This window comes from Struthio camelus, chromosome 1 (genome assembly GCF_040807025.1).
Source record: "Struthio camelus isolate bStrCam1 chromosome 1, bStrCam1.hap1, whole genome shotgun sequence".
NCBI classification, from domain to species: domain Eukaryota; kingdom Metazoa; phylum Chordata; class Aves; order Struthioniformes; family Struthionidae; genus Struthio; species Struthio camelus.
The window spans coordinates 58,849,187-58,870,513 of record NC_090942.1 but is presented as its reverse complement, the minus strand read 5'-3'; the positions used below and the strand labels follow the sequence as shown (position 1 = coordinate 58,870,513).

The 21,327-nt window shown below is 49.8% G+C and overlaps 1 protein-coding gene across 2 annotated transcripts; it reads right to left on the bottom strand.

The window, feature by feature from the left end:
* Window positions 1-2,426: 2,426 nt before the first annotated feature.
* MFNG (MFNG O-fucosylpeptide 3-beta-N-acetylglucosaminyltransferase) lies at window positions 2,427-20,197 on the bottom strand. Of its 2 annotated transcripts, none has more exons than XM_009665193.2 (8): window positions 19,222-20,187; window positions 12,957-13,005; window positions 12,027-12,129; window positions 11,581-11,734; window positions 10,841-10,926; window positions 9,296-9,461; window positions 8,678-8,763; window positions 2,427-7,849 (listed from the first exon to the last, which is right to left on the bottom strand). In XM_009665193.2, exons 1-8 carry the CDS (start codon window positions 19,564-19,566, stop codon window positions 7,783-7,785), a joined length of 1,056 nt encoding a protein of 351 aa, XP_009663488.2. In that variant the 5' UTR covers window positions 19,567-20,187; the 3' UTR covers window positions 2,427-7,782. The 2 variants fall into 2 exon arrangements, with proteins under 2 accessions (XP_009663488.2, XP_009663487.2); XM_009665192.2 differs by having other exon boundaries at window positions 5,010-7,852; window positions 19,222-20,197.
* Between the last annotated feature and the right edge of the window lie 1,130 nt (window positions 20,198-21,327).

Sequence of the window (21,327 nt, the reverse complement as noted above, 5' to 3'; positions counted from 1 at the left end):
CCTCAGGCTAGACTCTCAGTATCCCTCACCTGTGGTGCCCTAGCCTTCTCTGTGTGCTCCTTGTCCCCATTGCTGCTGAGGCCCAAGCTGAAAGCATCCATATCGGAATAGCAGAAATTGAGATGGGAGGATGGAGACAGCTGTTTCACCTACACCAGATCATACAACTGGGAACTGGTACTCACACAACCACTGTGTGTTTTGTGGCACATCCCTCACTAGGGAGCTCTTGATGGGGTGTTTTCTCTCCATGCCCTTGAGATTTACAAAGAGGTTAGTCTGCAAGTGTTCTTGAAAGCCCAGTCCACCCACAGGATGGACATGTGCTCTGTGTCCACTGCAGCTGAAATCTGTCATGGGCTGCCAGGTGATTTTGCAAGATGAAAAGGCTGGAAAGGAACTGGCCTCCTCTGTCCTCAGCTCAAGTATGTGTCTGTCTCATTTCAAACAAGACCTGGCCACACCAGGCCAGTTTTGTGCCAGGGAATTGCAGAGCAGCTGCCCTGCAGAGGAGAAAGCAGTGCCCAAGGGTTGCTCCATGAACACCCGCAGATTAGTGTTGGCAGAGAGCTGCAGAACAAACCTATCTTTCCAGGATCAACTTAGTACCAGTGCTTTGTTACCAGCAACCTTGTTTTCCAATCTGACTCCAGTTGTCTGAACCAGAACAACCTGATTTTAAGAGTAGGCTGGAAAAACATCTGTCAGGTGGGATTTAAGCAGTCCAGCCTGCTACAGGACTAGAAAACATCCTGATAGCTAGATAACACTAGCTCCTTAACTCTTTGTGATTCCAATATGTCATCAAGTCAGAGCACAAACCATCCAGTCACCCAGACCCTTGTGTTACCAGACTAGTCACAACACAAACATTTATTTCAGACACTGAAAACTTGCTCACACTTGCCATGTAGCAAGGATACATGGTAATTCTTGTCACATCTATATGCCAGGAAGCATGACCTCACAGTGAACATTTTCCAGGTCACCATGAAAGTTAAAATACCCTTCAGGGATGCAGATGCAGGGTGTCAGCTGGCCCCCATTTCTCCTGAAAACAGAGCAGATCAGGGAGCCTCTACCATCTTGGCCCACTTTGCACAAGGACAAGCTGCCTACCAGCCAGCTTGTCCCACCTCTTGGGATGATTATAGCCAGTAAAATCCACTTGGAAGATTCAGAAAAGAACAACTTAATCCCAGGACAGCCTGAACAAACTACCTGCCTTGTTGCATCTTCCCTAGTTCTGCTCTCCTTGGCTGTGCAGTGCCTAGCAGCTGCCTGGCTGAGTTGTCATCTCTACAGTCCCTCTCCCATGGGCCAAGGCCACGTGTCTAAATTGGAACATTGTTTTCCAGTTCTAGGAAATTGGATTAAGAGTCAGAGAATACCGGCTGTTATTTACCTTTGATTAAAACCAGCCCTCCTCCCTCCTGGGCTGAAGAGGCCAATGTTGCTGTTATTTACTCTGCTGCCAAACCTGGAGTTCAAACCCTGCCCTGCGGCACTCAATAAAAGCCAACACAGAGGGGGGGAATGTATGCCAAGCAAACAGGGAGGGCTGTGTGGGTGGAAGGGGAGTGGTTATCCAGGCCACTAAGTCCAGTTTGCTTCTTTTGCAGTCAGGCTCTCACTCCAGCATAACACAGGGTCAGGGATGCTGGAGCTGCTGCCCCTGTGGCTCACAGTGCTGAGACAGATCCAGCCAGGGCGATCCTAATGAGGGCCTGTTTGCCCCCGTTCCTGTCCCCTGGCCTTCTCCCCTCACCACCTCTCCCTCACCACACTCTCATTTTCACACAGCTCCCCTTTTTCTTTACCTCCTCCTCTAACTCCCTGATAGCCTCCACCTTTACTGTCCTCACTCCCATGATCTCTTCCTCACCTCTCTGCCTCTTCCACCTTTTCCTCTCCTTCTCTGCCCCTGCTTCCAACCTTCTCCCTCCACCTCCATTTCTCCTTCCCTCCATTCTCCTCCTTCCCTCTCCCTCACCCCCCCAAGTCACTATTCCAGGACAATAGAGCAGATGGCAGGCTGTTTGTTTTATGTGTCCCTTTGGAAAATCAGCTCAGCTGTTGAATCTGCCACTTTTTTTCTAAAAACAGACACCGTCCAACACTAGCTGAGTGCTGAGGGAAAGGGAGGGGGGTATGGAGGGGCTCTGCTTCCCCTTCCGCTGTACTGGATTCCCTCTAGTGCAAACACCAGATATTTCATGGCATATCCCCTGCATGATAAACTGTGGCCAAAGGCACCAAGGTGCAGTTCTCCCTTTGCCCCACTTTTGAAGATGGGATGGGGAAGGCAGGGACTAAGACTAGCAGCATCTCTCTCCATCCAATTGCACTATTTAGACCTGCTTCTTCTGTTACTAAAATCAACAGTTTTCTTCTCAAACAGCAGAAGAAAGGTCAGGACCAGTGAATCCATGTACAAAGCACTCTGTTTAATTTGTTTTCAAAGTTCACTATGAATCAGATGCAGCTCCCAGCAAAACCAAGGGATGCTTGACCAAAGCACGGTCAGGCACAACATCGAAAGAGGCTCCTTAGCCTTGCAAAATCTTAGAAGGCAATTTAAACATGAGAGATAGACAAGCAGCCCATTCTTGAGGTCTATAATTAATCACATACAGTTCAAACAGGGAGAGATGAGTTCCCAGCTTTCTTGGAGTCCAAGCTGGATCAAACAGGGAGCAACAGAAAATTCAGGCTGTCAAGGAGCAGTCTTTAAGAGGCAATGCCAACTGAGCAGCAACAGCTCAGCCCTGCACTCCTTTAACCTCCCAGGAAAGACTAGAGGAAAAGTTCCTACATCAGCTGGTGAGAACAGAAACAGTTATTTGTACATTTGTGATACTGCTCTTCTTCTTGGCCTTGCTTATGTCTATGGTAACAGTCACATCATCTTCAGTGAAGCCATAAGCCCAGCGGTATTTGGGACAGAAGAAAGTCCCAATTAGCATCAGATCCTATCTCTGGCACCAGCTGCTAGTAGGTGCCTAGGGGAAGAACATATGGATGGTTCATGTTTCTCTGTGCCCTTGCAATAACTGAATGGAGCGGTCACCCCCCATTCACTTTTGCATCCACCCCCAGAAGTGTGCTCTGATCCTTCCTCCTGCTGGCACAATCTTTCACATAGCTATATTAGAGGACAGTTTTGGATAGGGAGCTGGACAGGCTGAAAACTAACTCAGACAAAAAGTTTGAAAAACATAGTTTTAACCTTTCATAAAGTTGCACCCTCAGAAACAGAGATTGTCCCTCTAGGGACTCCTCCTGGTTCCTTCTAGGGATGGTTAGAGTTACTTTTGGGCAGAGAGATCTTATCATCAGCTTGGACTTAGTAGGAGCTTACTTCCACTCATTGTGTGGTTCTTTCTTTCTAATTAATTCAAAGCTGTGACTGACTCATTGTCCTGCACCAATGAGTTCCATAGTTTAACTACACACAGAGCCCACTGCTTACTGTTAATGACTGGGGGACAGTTAGGAAAGGAGTGCATAGCAGAGCACAGGCATGAAGGTGCATCACTATAGATACAGAAATAGGAGTTCAAGCCTTGTTTTGAGTTCATTTGAAAGCGTACATCCAGTCACCTTACTGTAAACAAGAATGTAGTGCCTAGGAGTCAGAGAAGGCTGGTGTGTAGAGCGCAGGTGGCCAGGGGCGCAAAATGGCAACCCAGTTGTCTTCTAGGGTTATTCAAGGATTGCGAACAAAAAATAAATGAATGGCTGAAAAAAGCTGCTGATCCCAACCCTGGACTGTCTGAAGAGCCAGTGTTGTAAGCAAGGGTAGAGGAAAGCTGCAGGTTCAGAGGCCAAAACTGCTGTTAGGAATTAAGCATAACTGCCAGATGAAAACATATTAGCTTTTCTGGGGCATTCATTTGAAAAAAAAAATGGGGGGCCAATAGGACTGAACAGTCCTGATTACCGCCTCTTTCAGCGTGAACTCTCACCTACAGACTGGCATCCACTGTGGCATTGGAGGATTACCATTGTTCTGATCACAAAGACATCCAGAGATGGGGGTCCAGGCAACACCCCTTTTCCCACTGCTGCTGGGCAGCTCCCAAAAAACACTTTCAATGCAGAGCTTAAATTCCCATGTTCTCCTCCTAGGCCCTAGCTGATGGTTTCTTTCCTTCCAACCTCCTTGCTTTCCATTCCTATTTCTCACCTTTTGGCTTCTGTTTAGTAAACTGCTAGTCTTTTGAAGGCTGCACCTTTTGCAAGAGGCCTGCAGAAAGAGCTGAAGGCTGTAATCGGGGTACAAGTTTGCTAAATCTCCCAGAGGCTAAGAAATCTGTTTTCCTTCGGCAGCAGAGTTGTTAAGAGGAGTTGGCACCAGAGACAGAAGCATTGTCTAGCTTCCCTATTCTTCTCTATCCCCTTCAAGCCTTTAGCAACAACTGCAATTTCCCACCTATTTCAGCTAACTTCTCTTTTCCTTCTAAAGAAAGGATAGTCATTAGCATTTTCTGCACTGTCAGCTATGGGTTTCCTTATAAAAATTCTTCACAGCTAAAGGGAAAGTGAAGAAAAGGCATTGTTAACATGAAAGACTCACTTAATACTTTACATTTCAAATACTGTAACTGCTTTTTTCCCCTCCTTCTCCTTTTTCTAGATCTTCAGGATACAGTTTAAACACAATTAATGCTGTTCGTTGCTATGGTGTTGGGCAGCCTGAGATCTCTGTACTTGAAACCTTGAACTACACTTAATGTTGTACAACAGCAGGGTCATGCCAACACCTTTGACTTCGGCCCCATTTTTCCCAGTAAAAAGAAAAAAACATGTCTCCATCCCTTCTAGTTCTTGGGATAGGCTTTTTACTGCAAAGGAGGGGGGGAGGGGAATAAAAAAGAAAGAAAAAAAATTCAGTAGAGGTAGGGGAACCTTTCCAAAATCTTTAGCTGTTACATCAGAAAATCATGAAGGGGAAGAAAAAATAGACAGTCTCCTGAAAAATTTCACATGAGACTGTTTCTCATTTTCCCAAGCAGCTAAACATTTTAATAAACTAGGAAAACAAGACTGTAAAATCATAACATCTGACAGCAAGCCCCAAGGGCAGGAACCATTCCTGAAACTAATTTTAACTCAGGTTTTAACACTGATCAGATTTCAAGCGGAGAATGTCCCCTTAAGCTGCCTCTCTGTTCTTATAGAAATCCTGGTTCCTTTTGTTGGCTCTGAGAAGCAGTTTTCTTTCCAGGGCATTGTCATCACAGGCATAACAGAACTTTCCGTCATTCATTTTTCTACAGCCCAAGACATGTCTTGCCCAAGACATCTTCTCATCTGTTCTTAGTTTCCTTATGAGAGAAGGCATATTCCACAGAAGTGGTACCTACTGCTTCAGCAACAAAGCCCCCTGTCTTAGACTGGTCCCCCCTGAAGCCACTCAACGATTCGACCCATTTAACACCAGATCTTCAGCCATGCAAACAGCAACAGGCCAATTCAGACTGGCTGATGCCGGGATCCAAAGTGGGCTTCTGATTTCTATATCTTGCTTTTCCACAAGAAAGTGAGTCTGCTGTATCAGCTTCTTCTTCAGGCACATGAATCACACTGTGCTTTGACTGCCATCAGGACTTCTACAAATAGGACTGGCTTTTTAACCTAAAGGTTTGATTAACAAGAAAGCTAACAGTTTAAATGGAGAGAAAGGAAAATATCCGAGTACCGTAGATTTCTCTTGCAGACTCTCGTTTCTCCTCATGGAAGCATTTTTCATCTTCTGGTTAAGCTTAAACCCAGTCATTTGTCTTATAGTCAGGACTTGAAACTCCTTTGTAGGTTGCACCTGTCTTCCAAGAGTTGGATGTCTCTGCTTTGAACCACATGGTTCCTGGCTTCACGTAGCTGTGTGAGGAGTGTTTTTCACTCCTCAAAAAGTGGTCATTGGCATCAATAGTCCCTGTCCATGCTCAAAAAAAAATTCCAGTTCAAAAACACGTTGTGCAAGAGAAGAAAGCAGAGCTCTGTGCCGCCTCACAAGCTGGCTAACGCCTGTAAGAATGACCAGACTGGGAAACAGCTCCACAGGCCCCTGCTTTCTGGTTCTCCAGAAATTAAAATGCTCGTTCATTTCTAGATCCCTCTTTGTTGAGGTGGAAGGCCTCTCTGATGCCTTTTGTTTGTTTTAGACCTTGTGCATGCTGTGTAGGAGATGCTGGTGTTTGTTTGTGGGGAGGAGTGAGGGGACAATGTGTCCAGTTTTCAAAATGGTAGAGACACAGTGATGCTCCCCCTTGGCACTTAAGCCAAGCAGCAGCCTTGGCTGCAGCAGTCACATCATAAGCATCAAAGCTGAGCAGCTCTTTGGAGAAAGGGCATTTGTCCTTTCATCTGGAGATTACAGGAAACTTTCACAGACCACAGCAGTGTGTTCTGAAATACTCTTTAAAGAGAAGTACCTGTTTGTGGCACTGCTGGCATTGAAAACCGCCCCTTTGCCTTCCAGCTTTCCAAGGAACACTCTCCACCAACCGTTTAACCATATGTGCAAGTTAAAAATGTCACTAGGGTTCATTTCCTGGTGATGAGAATTGTCCAGGTGTCATGCTAGGCTCTATACTGGAAAAGAAACTCTGCCATAAAATGTGCCACAAAGCTTGTAACCTATCTGGGACTGCTCCTTCTCCCTGTTGCAGTCAGCAGGGCTGGGGGCAGGGGAAAAGGAGAAAGATGCTCTTAGTGTCTACAGGAAAGAAATGCAAAGATAAAAAAGCTCTTTGCCTTGCTCTTTCCATTCATTCATGACTTAAGTTTTTTTGGTCAGGGGCACAGGGAAGATTATAAAGCTGTAACCTCTAATCCGCTCCTGAGCATTCCTTCTCCATCTCTTCCTTTCTTCTCTCTTTCAGCCAGTTCTAATCCTTTATGTCTCTTCTTTCACAGGTAGGAGTTGGAGTCTAATCTCCAACGACAGGTTGTTAATTAGAGCAAAAGATTATCCTGACCCCATATCAAGAAGGTAAAAAGAGAGAGGAATAATGCAGGGCCATAAAAGAGCAAGCCTTCAACATTCAGTGCAGGAACCATCTTCCTCTCTGTCTCTCTCCTCCTGTCCCCTGCCATCCCCTACCCTCTCCTTTGTCCCATCAGAGGGGAATTCCTGATTCTTTTGTACTTTCTGCTCATCTCTCCTTTACAGGGCAAGAACTGTGCCTTTCCAGCACTAATTCAGAAGAAATGGCCACATTCTCCTTCCGTAAAGGGTGGTCAGAATCAGACCTTGACTTAGCAGACACTCAGACAAGGGACTGTGGCTGGGAAGAGTCAGCAATGGGGTAAGCACAGGCAGATGTGGAGGAAGAGGGCCTGCTCAGAGAGGCTGGAGCAAAGATACGGTATCAGTGATTCTCAGTCAGGCCCTGGGTACCCAGACCCAGAGCCTTTCTAGTCCAATAGGATGAATCCACAGCAAGGGGAAGTAGGTCCCCATCTCTATCCAGATGCCCAGCAGCCACCACCCAAGCCTTGCTTTGTTCAGGAAGGCATACTGCTCCCATCCCCTGTAAGCATCTCAGCAGAGAGGGAAAGCCACATGCATGTGTCCAGCCCATGTTATTCATATTTGGCACAGATTTCTCTTGTCTTGTGTCACCAGGACTCAGCAAAGACCAAAAAGTCATCACACAGCCCCAAGGCCATCATCGCAAGGGGGAAGTTGGGAGCACCAAGCTTACTCAGTGTCCCACCCTCGACATGCACAAGGTGAACAGAGGTCACCAGGAGACTGTTGCTGAGGCTCAGGCATCACCGGCCAACAGGCTGCAGGCACCAGGAGGTGTCCGGATAGAGGCGACAGTGAAGTGATCGAAACCTGCTGGGGAGAGAGTAAAGGAAGGTCAGGTGATAGTTGTTACCACAGTGCAAAGCAGGAGAATGGAGGACTTGTCTCTCATGTCCCATCCCACACTAGATGCTCTCCCTGCCCTGCAGTGCTCCAGGACTCATTGTACATCTCAGGATGTCTCATCTTGACAAAGCTGAGCAGCCAAGCCTCACTCTAACACTGCATCCAGCCCTGGCCCATGTAGCCCAAGTCCATGGCTCACTCCAGACACAAGCAATGAGATCGGCAGTGCACCAGCCACCACTGCATGATTCTCTTGATGTTCTTTTCATTGCCTCACTGCTTTCCACCCTGCCATCTGCAGCCAGGAACTTCCTACTAGTGCTCTTCAAACAACAGCTTTAGGTTTTCTTGCCAAAGCAGAGAAGATAAATCAAAGAACACTTTTGTTTGCAGTCAGCCTGAAATGAACCTTTTTCTTTTTTCTCTTCAGTTTTCTCAACAAAACAAAAACAAAAAAAAGAATTTCCTTTCCTGAGTTCAAAAGAACATTTCAGTTCCTGTCCCATAGGGTAAAGGTTAGCTTGTTCAGCCTCAAAATGTGAAGTAAACCAGCAATACATTTCGCTCTGGAACTGTCCAAATAAAATGTTTTGATCCCTCTTTTTCCCAGTAATCCAAAAGGGTTCCTTCACAAGCAGCTTGAAGCTGTGCCTCCACCCAGTAAGCCACGTGACTGCAAGGTTTCTGTCCCCCATTCTAGACCTCCTGCATCCCATTTGGCTGCCTCCCACTCCCAGCCTATTGGCTGATGGCTCAAATCATAGCAATCCTCAGAGTGCTTATGCCCCATACCTTGAGGGATCCTCCTGGGGTGAGAAGGGGCCACTGAGTTCAATAACATTGAGCTTATTCTCAAAGACACCATAACTGACGGTGACCTGCAGAGAGGGGTGGGGAGGAAGGAGCAGGGAGGGTGACGTGATGAGTTTAGGAGCAAGGAACTTGCTTTGGGCTACAGAATTCCCATCTTGTTTCTTCTGTTCTGGCTTGGCCTCTACCTTCCTTTCCTCCTTCCCACAATGGTCCACCACGCCAACCCTTTGCCCTCTCTACGTCCTCCATGTCTCTTGTTATCTCCTGCTGTGAGGCAGACACGGTGCAAAGCCCCTTCCCCAAGCTCTCCTTGTCCTGGTGCCACGTTCCCCTCAGGAATCCCCCCACAATCCTCCCTTCATTTCCCATAAACATGCTCCCCACCACCAAACCAAGATGCATTGTGATTGGCAGCTGTGCTACTGGCAATGTTTGCCCCTTCCTTCAGGGAAGTGTTTTTCAGGAAAGCCTCCTCAAAAGAGCAGGCAATTGAATCAATTCACATCACTGCCACCAACCAGGGAATGTGCTAATCAGCTCCCCTCCTCCATCTATCCTTCCTCACACACCTCTCTCTTGCCCCATCCCCCTCCTCACCTGCTGAGTGAGCTGAGATGAGGGGATGAGCTGCAGGTTCTCCAGGTGAGAGTGGAAGAGTGCATTGGACAGCAGCTGCCCACCGACTTTGCACTCAATGATGTAACCCACGGTGCAGTCATCTGGCAAGCGGATGAGCTCTGAGGTGCTCAGGAAGTTCCTGCCACTGGAAGAAAGCAGGGCTGCATGGGTTAGGACAAGGGTGGAGGGATACATAGGCATCCACTTGTGGTGGAGATAGATAGGTGAAGGACTTAAGTGAGAGAACCAAAGTAAACATTGGAAATATGCAAGAAATCCTTGAGTCCTGCCCGCAAAGAGGTGGGGATGCGTTTGCTCTTCAATCACCCCCAACCACGTTGTCCCACCAGTTGTCCAGTGCTGTGTCTGATACCTATCCAACTCCTCAGTCAGCTGATTTAGAGAGCTGACAGTTTGCCAAATTACTTTTCTGCCTGCTTGGTGAGCTGCACAGATTCACTGAGGAGTCTGACAAACTAGCACAAGAGAAGCAGTGGCACCACACGGCCAGCACGAGGAGGGAAAAGGGAACAGGGCAGTCTCTTTCAGCAGGAACTAGCCATCCATTGGCTCCACTGTAATGTAACACCACGCTCTTGGCCATGGTTTAACGACAGGGTAAACCCAGCGTTAAAGCTGCTTGGAAACAGCCACATGGCACAAAGCACTATCTACTATAACACCCCTCAGCTAGTCCTACTATGTTTAGAACATTCTAATATAGTAGCGGCAGACTTCATGTTAGGTTAGGAATTATCTATCCATGCCACTTTAATTTCACCCTGGATCACAGATCGTCTTCCTGTCTGGGTCTAGCATGAACATCATGGGCTTCAGCGAAACCAGTGCAAACAGGATCAGGAGCCACCTGGGGTGGATCAGATCTGTCTTTCGGGGTATGCATAGATCCAATTAAGAGTGGCACAGTCATTGCCTATGAATGCTCGTGCTTATGGCCTGCGATATGACCTAGGGCATCCTGGAAAACATCATCTTGCACTAACAATTTTTGTAGGCTGGGCTATCAGAAGATCCCAGGACTTCTGTTCTCCATGCACCAAGTTGAGGAACTGACAGTGGAAAGTGGAAGAAGCTGGAGAGGGTTTTGGGTGGAGGAACTGAGAAATCAGCTCAAGAAGAAGGCAGAGGGGGTTTCAAGGAAGCACAGTAAGGGAAAAGGAAATAGGTAGGCAGGGAAAGCACTTAGTAAAGAGTCACAGGGGCCTGAAAGAAGTAGGAAGGAGTGTGGGGGAATAACCAAGAGCTGAAAGGAATTGGGGAAGGGGGAGTATGTCATCCTATCGTCTTATTTGCTGACGTGCCTATTCTTTGCTTTTAATAAGGTGGCAGACCTACCCAGTACATCCTTCCTCTGGTCCCACATGCTTGCAGGTGTGTAGCACATTGCACTCCGCACCCTTACAAACACCACATACACAGCTCCAGGTCTTGCACTGACAGGAATTTATACGCATCCATTCCTCATCCCCAAGGGTTCACATACCCACCAACTGCACAGCTCACCTGGCCCAAGGCACCATCTTGCTTGCCAGCTTGCGACTGATGCAGAACCCAGCCCCTCCTGTGGCAAACCAGAAACGCACAGATTTCTGGAGAGAAACAGCAGAGATAGATAGTCAACAGCAGCGCTTCAGACAAAACCATACTCCCTGAGATGGGAATGCTAGAAAACAAGCTTTGATGCAGAGATAAACAGATCCCCACTGTCATCCTCCTAACTGCTGCCCTAAACGAGGCCTTGCTGGTAGTACAGCACAGATTTTGACTTCCTCATGTGACTGGGAAGCCAGGATAACCAGGGCTGCTAACACAGCACTGCAGTTCCCCTCTCAGCCAAAGGAAAACTGAGCAAGCAGAGATGGGGACTCCACTGGCCAAATAACGTCACTTGTGCTAAAGAAGGCTAACTGGATATCCAGGCTCAACCCCGCCAACTTGTTAAAGCAGAGCCAGCCAATTTGGAGGAATCAAGTCCCTGCTGACAGCAGCAGGTGGGCCACCCAATGCAGACTTATCTCCTTGCAGATGGGTACCCAAAGGCACAGCAGCAACATGGACCATCATTTATTCTTCCTCTGGGGGGCTCCCATCAATGCTACAACATTCAGACAAGATCAGCAAGTTTTCAGCTGATGCCTGTGGCTCTTTGGGCCTTTTTCATCATGGTACAGCTAGCGCCAATGAGCCAAAGCATTAAAACCAACCCATTCCCCTCCCTCCCTGCCACGAGCCAGGGGCTGTACCGTCTTTTTGTTAGGCAATGTTTCAGAGGCCCGGATGGGTCGATTTAGGCTGGGTTTCCCTAGGTAGACATCCCATGCTGCAGAGTAGGAGGACAAGAGCTTCAGGAGGGCCCGAGGGTTCAAATAATTGTCGTCGTCCATGTGGCAAAACCAGCTGGAGGGAGATGGTAACGAAGATACAAGAGGATTTCAGTAAGGAGGGTGCCTCTTTCTCTCAAGAGCCTGCCACGCAAAGGTGCTAAGCAGCAGCACACTGACCTGATTTCAAAGCACCTGGAATCACACCCTCAGTGCCCGACTCCCTCCTTTCCTCCTTTATTCAACAGGGATAAAGTGCCATTCTCCCTCTCCACTCAGCCTCATACTGATATTTTTCCTCAGTAAATGGCTGCCCACATGAGCTCACAACCATGCCACCCCAGCAGCCCATGGCAGCCCCAGCTCACCTCTGGTCGCTGGCCAGAAATGCATTGAACTCTGCAGCCATCTTGCAGGAGAGGGCAAGGTGGCTGTGCTCAGCAGAGCAGTTGGTGAACACCACGTGGTCGCCTGCAAGGAGAGAGAAGGCTATCACTCTGGTCTGGCCTGCTTCAGAAGGCTATCACTCTGGTCTGGCCTGCTTCATGTGGTCCTGGAGAGGAAAACCCTCTGGGCAGAAGGGAAGGAGAGTCTGTACAAGGCCAGCCTCCTCACAGCCCCTTGAATAGGCATCCAAGCCCACTGCCACATGGGTGCTTTCTCCCACCTGCTCAGCTCTTCACCTTACAAACCCCAGGCTGTTCACTCCACACAAGTCTTGCTCTGAAGATCACTCCTTGCTCTTTTGCTTCATGGCTAGACTTCACCCCATGAATGGCACAGTGGGTGAGAAGAGTCTACTCTTCAGCTTATCAGTCTATTTTTCCCACTGCCATCACTGCACCTTTCAAAGACACATAAGTCCCATCTTTCCCCTCACTAGGAGCTGATACCCAGGGAAAGTGAAGCATCTTAGCCCAGGTTACAACCTGGCTTTGCCAAATCACCTGTCAACCACACTTCCATCCTGCCCACTGCTAGCCAGGATATAGGGACTGCAGAGTTTTCTCCAAGGCTGCTTGTACTGAGTGGCTTTTGACTGTGGATGTGTTAAGGCAGACGGTCTCCTACCTTGAGATAGACATGTGCCCTGGGGGAAGTCAAACCACAGCAAATCATCACTGCTCCACCCTGGGAGCTCTGTGGGGCCCTCCTATGGGACATGGCAAAGGCAACGCTCCACCATGCAGAGCTCGCACAGGAGAGCCAGCCTTCACGCAGGACCCCCTCCAAAGTCCATGAAAGTTAAAAGGCTCAAGGTAAGGAGGAGGACATGATGTTATAGGAAAGGTGATTACCCATTCTCCTTTTCAGGGCTTCATCTTCTTCATCAGTGAAGACATATGTCTGGGGAAATGAGAGAAGGAGGTCACTCTGAGGCCTGGAGCTGCAGCTGCTTCTGGCTGCCCACCTGCTCCTCCCCTCAGCACCGCACACACACACACTGCAGTAGCCTCCCTCCCACCCCACGCAAGCCTCTGCTTCCATGCTCTCCTCCAGGCACCAGGCAGCAGCTGGTCTCCCTGTCCAGGCAGGGAGATGGCTGGCTGCCCCATTGTACCCTCCCCCCACACAGCGCCAACCCTCTTCTCACTTTCACAGCCAATTAATCCTCTTAGAGCCTCCCGCCATGCTCACAGGAGGTGTAAACAGGCCCCCACACTGCCCCCCTTGCCCTCCCACTGCTTCAAGCTGCCACTTCCCCATGTACAGAAAGGGGAGGGAGGGGCCAGTTTGACCAGGAAAGCGGTTTCCCTTTGGCTTGGGTGAGCAAAGGGAAAAGGGGTTCAAGTCCCCAAGTGCCCCTCTGCAAGATGAGCTCAGCCAGATGGTGTGCAAGGGAACAGGCAGAGCAAGGCAGCCTGGGTCACCCTCTCAGAGCATGTCAGGGCTCTCCTGGGGGTATGCTGGTTAGCATTGGGTGAGACCGCAGGAATGGAAGCTTTGCTTGCTCCTGGACAGCCCCACAGGCTGGTCCCAGCACACGAGGGCCTGCCACGAGGAGAAGGGTCAGTGCCTTCTTTGTCACCGCACCCACTGCCCTGAGCCAGTACCATCCGTGCTTGTGTTGCTTCGTTTTTCCCAGGGGTCTGCTGCCTTGGGACAAGGGGACCTGTAACAGTGCGTGAGGATGTGATGGAGGCTGGCTTAGGTGCTGGTTGTAGAAAAATGAAAGCATTGTGGTCAGATGCAGCTCAGGTTAAAAGGAGAACATCTGTTTGTGTGTTAAGTGTGTATAGCCCCCTGTTGCTTCCCTGCTGCCTTCTCTTCCTCCACCTCCCAGGCCTCTCTAATCCCTCTCACTGCCATTATGCAGCATATCTCCCCCTCTTCAGGGCCGGGCAGGGATCAGAGCTTGGGGAGAAAAGCTCCTCTCAGGCAGAAAATGAGCTTTCACGAAAACAAAAAGGAGTCACAAGCCTTAAACTGTCTCTCCACCAGCTGCCCACAGGCTGGTTAAACACAGCACCTGGGTAGGGACAAAGGGGAAGAGGCAGACTGATGACAGCTCCTAGGAGCTGTCATTGCGCCAGAAGGCTCTGACAAGGAGATGAGTCCTTCCCTCTACATCTCCCGACATCTACCCAGCATTCGGGCTGAGAAAGGTGTGGGAAGAGAAATTCTCCAAACACAAAAGGAAGGCAGTGAAGGACCCTCAGAGACCACCTGGCTCTGGAAGAGACAGCAGCACCAGAATTAAGAGGACGGTCTTATTATGCCAAATGTGTGACTTGCAGTGACTTGGTGAATTACCTTCCAACAGCTGAATGGCAATAACTGACTGTGCATACATTCCTACCCCACTCCAACGGTAAAATCCCTTATTTTAAACCACTTTCAAGGTGATCACTGGACAGGAAGCAATTAGGTAAGTCTCAGGTAAAGCAGGTACTCTGGATCAGGTGACTATAACTTAATGTTCAGGCAAGGCAGGAATTCTCAATGACATGTGATTTTCCTTAAGAGCATGTCAAAGACAGAAATTTCCACTGTGAAAAATAATTCATCATAAGAAAAAAATCTGAAACCACTGAAACTTTCCTACATTAAAAAAAAAAAAACAGAAACAGTGCTGCTTGAAATGACCTGCTTAGACATATGAGACCAAGTAGAAAACATGTACACAATAAACATCATCTTCCAATTGACCTAAAATAGAAACCTTTTTCTTTTCCCGGATTTTCTATTTGTGAAAATCTTCTGAGGTTCCCACTTTCCTCTTGATGCAAGATGGAAGAAGGTTTCTTGGAGATACCTTATATGTTTCTGCAGGAACCCCAGGATGAAGGAGCATTGTCACCAAGGGAAACACCGGACTTTCCAAAAGAAATGTGAAAGGGGGGGGGGGCATGAGTGGGGAGCAGGAGAGGCAAGTCTGCCTTCTCCAGCTCCCCTGAGCCCTGACCTCCTTGGCACATCTGGCTATACTACTCCAGGGATGCTGGAGTGTCTCCCCTGGCTCTGTCCTAGAGGAGAGTGCAGCAGCACAGGCATCTGCCTGCGTTCTCTTCTCTCCATCCCTCATGCTTCTGAGAGCAGGGAACCTGGAACAACAGCTGCTGCCAGCATCTGAGCGACTGCCACAGCACGTTCCTCAGCAAAGCCGCATCAGATGGCCAGGATGGGAGAGTGAGAGGAGGGGCCCTGCTAAAAACCTGCCCAGATGCGATTTGTTCTGGCTATGCAGGTCTTTCTCAAGGAGACACCAGCCACTGTTGTTCATCCTAATGGAGCCTGGAGGATATTCAGAAGGTGTCCCTGTGTGTCTCTGTGCACACAGACCTGCTCTCCCTGCTGGGGACATGGGAGCAGAGGTGTCTCTGCAGGCAAAGGGGGAGGACAGAAGCAGCCTCCCCACCATACCCTCTGTACTGTGCTTCCCCAGACTCTCAGAGGATCCACGCACGCATGGTCTCCCATGGTGCCTCTCATTGTGGTGCCTCAGCGCTCAGGGACTACCTGAGAGCCTGTTCTGGCAGGCGGCCCAGCGGGCTCGCAGCACAGCCATTCAGCCACAGCTTTCTGCTCCCCTCCTGCCTGGTGTCCCCCCCGGCACAGTCCCTCCTACCGGCATAGAGGGGAATCTCAGAACCCCTCTCTCCCGCACGTGTGGAGCTGGCCACGACAGCGATCACTTCTGCTGCAGGGGACCCAATCTGGGCCTGAGGAGTGGTGCAGAGTGGAAAACGTCCCCCAGTTCCAGAGCGGATGAGCTGGGACAGCTGAGTGGGAGGAGGATACCTGCCAGATGGCCAGCGCCAGCAGAAACCTGAAGCCACTGGTGTCAGACAGCCTTGCCTGCCAGCTGTCTATGAACATACATGCCCATGTAATGGTAAACACCGGGCTTTGAGGCCTGCTCAGCCCAAATTTGCAGAGTAGCCTAACAAGGAAAAATTAGGAAAAAGGGAATAAATATGTGGAACCTGGTAGTCCAGGGCCACATGCATCTCCCAGGCTCCCAGGATATCCCTTCTCTGGGCAGAAACAGCCTTCAAAATGCAAACATACCAGCAGAATTGAAAGTGCAGCTGGGCAGGAAGCTATTCCCCCGCCTGGAGAACATGTCTGAGATTCGAAATCTCCAATGGGTTCACAACACTGAAAACGTGAAAAACATTTCAGGATGGGTCGTTCAAAGGTTTCATTTCAAACAGTTATGTGTTTGGATTTCCAAAAGGAGAGGGGTACTAAAATCAGTTTATGTCACCAAATAAAATGCTATTTCAGACCAGAAACCTAGGCCTTTCTCTCTCAAAATTACTAAGGCTAAGAATGTCAAAATGCTTTCCAGCTGTAACAGTCATCAAAACTGATAGTTACATTTAGATGAAGCCTTTCCCAGTGAAAAGTCCTTTCATTGAAATACCCTCCCTATCAAGCTCCAGTGGAAAGTTTGTCATGGATTAGTCCTCTAGAAACAGATCATGGTCCAGCATCTAGTGAAGAGCACCCATCCTCTACTTCCCTGTCCCTGTCTCCCATTAGCTGCCTATCTTCTCTTCTATTTAAACAAAATAGTTTTAGGAAATCTCTCTGTTTTATTGTGTACCTGACAGAGTCCAACATATAGGATTCTTAATTGGGCCCCTGGACTCTCTTCTAACTATAAAGATCACAGCTGGTCATGCCTCCTGTTGTGTGGCCTTTGAGGTCCAGGTTGCTTCCTCCAGGAGGACGCTGTGCAGACAATCAGCTCTGAAACAAGGCCTGGCATCAGGAACAGCCAGATGCTAAAACTTCCCAGCCAGCCACCTGCATAGAAGGTCTCACTGGATCAGCATGCAGCCATGAGTTATGGCCAGTGAGATACCAAAACCAACGTCAGCCCTAGGAGGAGGAGATAATCTCTGCAAGTCAGTGCTTCTGAGACCTGGGTGTCTCTGAGACTGTCACTTAAAGCTCTGTCTTTGTTTATCCATAAGGCCTCATTAAGAGGAGGTCTGGTACTCTGTCCCTGGCCCCACAGCTATCAAATATCCTTTGCAAATTGAGAGCTCTCTTTTTCTTTTTTCTTTTTTTTTTTGAGCAAGAGTTTCTATCTTCTTGTTTTTTTAAATCTAACACTTTTGTCGACCTCTAAAAAAAAAAAAAACCTTCCAGCAGTTTATTCCAACACAAAATGAAGGCTTTTAATTTTCATGCATTTTTCTTTACCCTCTCCCTTCCCCTGCCCTCAAGGCCATTTAGAAAAAGAAAACTTTTAATAAAAGAGGAAAAGTTGAGAGTGAAAAGAGAGGAAAATATCGAACTTGCAGTAAAATTTGATAATAATGAAAAAACCCTGTTTAAAAATGACTAAGCCTTCAGTTCTAGCCTCCCCTTCTCATTTTCCTCCTCAGGCTGTGAAGCTTTCCTGCAGCAAAACCAGGAAAGCACCGAAAATTCAACACCACTGTTGGAGTTGAAGCTCTTCACAGGTTTGGGCATAGTTTGTCCGTCATACATCCCACACACAGTGGGTCAGAGGAGTTCTTGTCATCAGTAGGATGGCCAGATGTATCTTTGTCAAATACATGAGGAGGGAAAGGTGAACTTCTTGCAAACCCACTCCAAATGCCCCAGTCTCAATATCTTACTGTCGGTGCTCAGCCTATCCCACAGCACAGCTACACAGTTGAATTTGGTTTCCCCAAAGAGCCGCTGGGCTGAAAGCAGGAGAGAGCAGAGAGGAGAAGTGCATCTTGAGGAGGAAGTAGGATATCTCAGATGCTAACACGGACACACATACAGGAGAGGAAGTGTGCTCAAAATAGGACACAACTTCCTGCAACAACCGCAGCAGACCAAACAGTTGCAGCACCGTAAAGTGGAATACCACCCTTACCCAGAAAACCCTGCATCGCTTCAAACACTCTCCTACCCGAGACGTCCGCCCCCATCTCCCTTCCTCACTGAGGCCTGAATTTGAGAACTACCCACATGTTACACACAGGCAGAAACAACAAAACCTTTGGGGGCAGCCACAGGATTTTTTCTTTCTTTAGGAGCAGCTCTGCGAGGGAGGGGAGGCAAGGGAGAGAAGTACTGTTTTCCCCAAGGTCCTGAGATTTGGCACTGATTTAAAAGTGGATTTTATTGCCCAGGCCTCTGATTCCTAGCCGGCTGGGCTGCTAGAGAGCCTGGAGCCTGCACCAGCGTACAGAGGTGACAACTCTTCCATGTGCAAGGAAGCAGAGCCCAGGCAACAGCGGGTACTTCTGCCCACCAGTTAGCCAGTCTGCATAACACCACCAGTCATGGATACATATGCCCTACATCAGTCCTTCTAGCAGGAAGCGAAACTCTCCAATCTCTCCTTAACAAAGTGGGAAAACATCAGGGCCCAGTTAAAAAAGTCAAATATATGCACACATCACCTCAAGAGTGGGCATACAAGGTGATCTGCCAAGAAAGCAAGAGATTTATCATGCTGATACGCATGGGAGTGAGTAAGGCTGCAAACACCCCTCCTGCCACTTCCCCTCGCATCCGCGTCCTCCAGCCTCCGCTCTCCTACGTGCTGCACTGCGCCGTCCCAGGGTGAACTGTGCCCAGGCGCAACGCAGGCATCACGGTCTAAGGCTGGGGGAAGCCACTCAACTCGAAACCTAGCAAACGCATGTTGCTTGAACATAGAAAGCCACCATTTCAGACAGGCTCAGGAAGGTCTATGCTTTCATTGACGCAGCCCAGGCAATCTGTGGTTCCCCGTCGTGTTACTAGATAAAAAAACAAAAGGTAATCCCTCCCCCCACACAAGCCCAAGGAGTCCAGCTTATGTCAGGGGCAGCTGATGCCTGCCTAGGAGCGCTCATCCTCCCAGCCTTTCTGCAAAGAGCCCACACAACGTCTTCAGTCCCTCTGCTGGCCCTTGCGTTGAACCAGCGAAACATTTTTGCTGGGTAGCATCCACCTTTCAATGTGAACAGAGGTGAGAGTTAGGGGAAATGGAAGAAAGTACTTGAGGGGACTGCAGTGCCCAGCCTCCACTTCCTTTGGCCTTTATCCCTCCTCACAGATATCCTATCCCTGCCCTGCCACCACCCCCCCCCCCGCACTAGTCCAAACCCACACACTCACTTGCTCTCTTGCCCGGGATATCCACGTGTCCAAGAGCAGCTCCATCCTGCTCTGGTGAAATCTCTTGGTCGTCTTCACAGCTATGAAAATGTCCCGAAGCTTCAGGCCTCCCCCAGTCCTGTATTCATCCTGGGGATGGGCCTGCAGGTCTTTCTGCCTCCTGCAATCACCTCCACCATCCTTTGGGCTCACTTTGGCCTGTTGCTCTGGATTCTCCGACATCCCTTCTCCGAGCCCCGGGTATGGGGCTGTTTCTTGAGCCCCACGATGCCTTACAGAAAGGAGAGCCATGCCGATAAGGAAAATAGTGGCTCCAGAGAGACCACGGATGAGCCGGCGGCCCATGGCTCCCGAAATGTTCCTGCTGCTGCCAGAAGCCTATCAGACAAGGACAATTTCTGCTTCTACCTCCACGTGAATCCGTCCATTCTTCTTTAAGCCTCCGACAGGACAAGCTGAGAGTGAGGTCCGAATAGGATGTGGCCAAGGAGTGGGATGGGTGTGGACCAGAACGCAAAAAAGAAGATTCACAGAGACCCAAGGGCCAAGCCAAAGAGACAACAGCCCCAGGGCACAGAGGTGAAGAGGGGAATTTCTACAGACCAAGGAGAGTTGATTACCCAGCGAGGCAGGGACAGGAGACAGGAAATACTCCAAGGCGACTGGCAGCTGGCTGGCACAGCCTGCCATATGGGAAGCAAGCATCCCCACTCCCGCTGGAGAAGCTGAGAGTCCCAGGCTAGGGGTAGAAAGCAGAAGCAAAAGAGACCGACTCCATCAGTGAGACGTTTGGACCGAAGCCGTCAGGTCCCCAGCAGACACCAGCCCGCACATCCAAGCCAGGGGCTGTGGGGCGGAGGCAAACGGCCGGAGCGGGGCTGCAGGGCAGGGGCCGGGTGCCATGCGTGTGGTGGGCTGCGGAGCTGTCTCACCACCTGCTCCCTGCGTGCAGCCTGCCCTTGCTCCCTGCCAGCCCCGGCCTCGGCCCTGGTCCCGCCTCGGGGCGGGGCGCCAGCCCCCGGTGGGGGGGGGGGGGGGAGGAAGAGGATGGAGAAGAGAGGATGGAGGAAGAACAGGGGGGAGCCCTGAGCCTGAAAGTGGGCTTGTCACATCTGCAGTGCCAGAGCAGCCATCCCCAGGCTGGGACCTCTCCCGTGTGACAAAGCAGCTGATCTGCAAGGACAAACCTGTTGCTTGATTGTTTTCCCCACTCAGCAAAAATCTGGCGCGGTTTCTGCATGCAAGAGGGGTTTCCTGCCTTATCGGGGAGGCAGGACGTGGGTGCAAGCCCTGCTCAGCCCTCTGCTGGTGGGGGAGAACGGGGGAGTGGAGCCAAATGCTGGCTGAGGGGCAGAAGGGAGCAAAGCAAGTGAAGTTAAGGCGTGAGGTCCTAAAACGTTCTTGGGAGGAAACATGTTTCTCCATGCATGCCCCTGAACTTTTCCCATGGGCACTGCTCTGAATTACTTTCCTTGCCCTTTTACCTTACCCTGCCTCCCCAAATCAGGACTACATGTCCCCTGCTGCCCCCTCCACATATACCCTGGAGGCTCAGACTAGGATCTCACCCCTGCTTCTGAAACCCCTATTTCCCCAAACCATGACCCCAAACCTGTCACTTTTGAAGGTCCCTTTCCCTCTGCCCCTGGCCCAACCCCCCCATATTACACCCCCCCATCCAGGAGGCCTGACTCCAGCCCAAAGGCAGTCTGCTGCCCAGGTGGCTGCAGAGGCAGTGACGCTCACAGAAATAGGCACAGGAGCACCAGCAAAACCGAGGGGAGGCCTGGGGCCTCCCTTTTGGTGTCTGTGCCTCAGCATCACTGCTGGGTTTATATCCCACCCAGGGCCTCACCCCCTTTTAGCTTCTGCACCCACTGGGAAGACTGATCTCTTCCAGCCCCATTTTACCCTGCTGGCCAAGTCTAGCTGTGCTTTCACTACCTGTCCCCTGCCTCCCCTGGAGACCCTGATCCACCAGGCAGACAGGGAAGCAGGGCTGTCCAAGTGTGAAGCATGGGAAGGAGGGTTGAGAACTCAGCAGCTGCTTTGACTGTCAGCCTGTGTCAGTCAGGGCAGGCGCTGGGAAAGGGACTCTGGCTCATG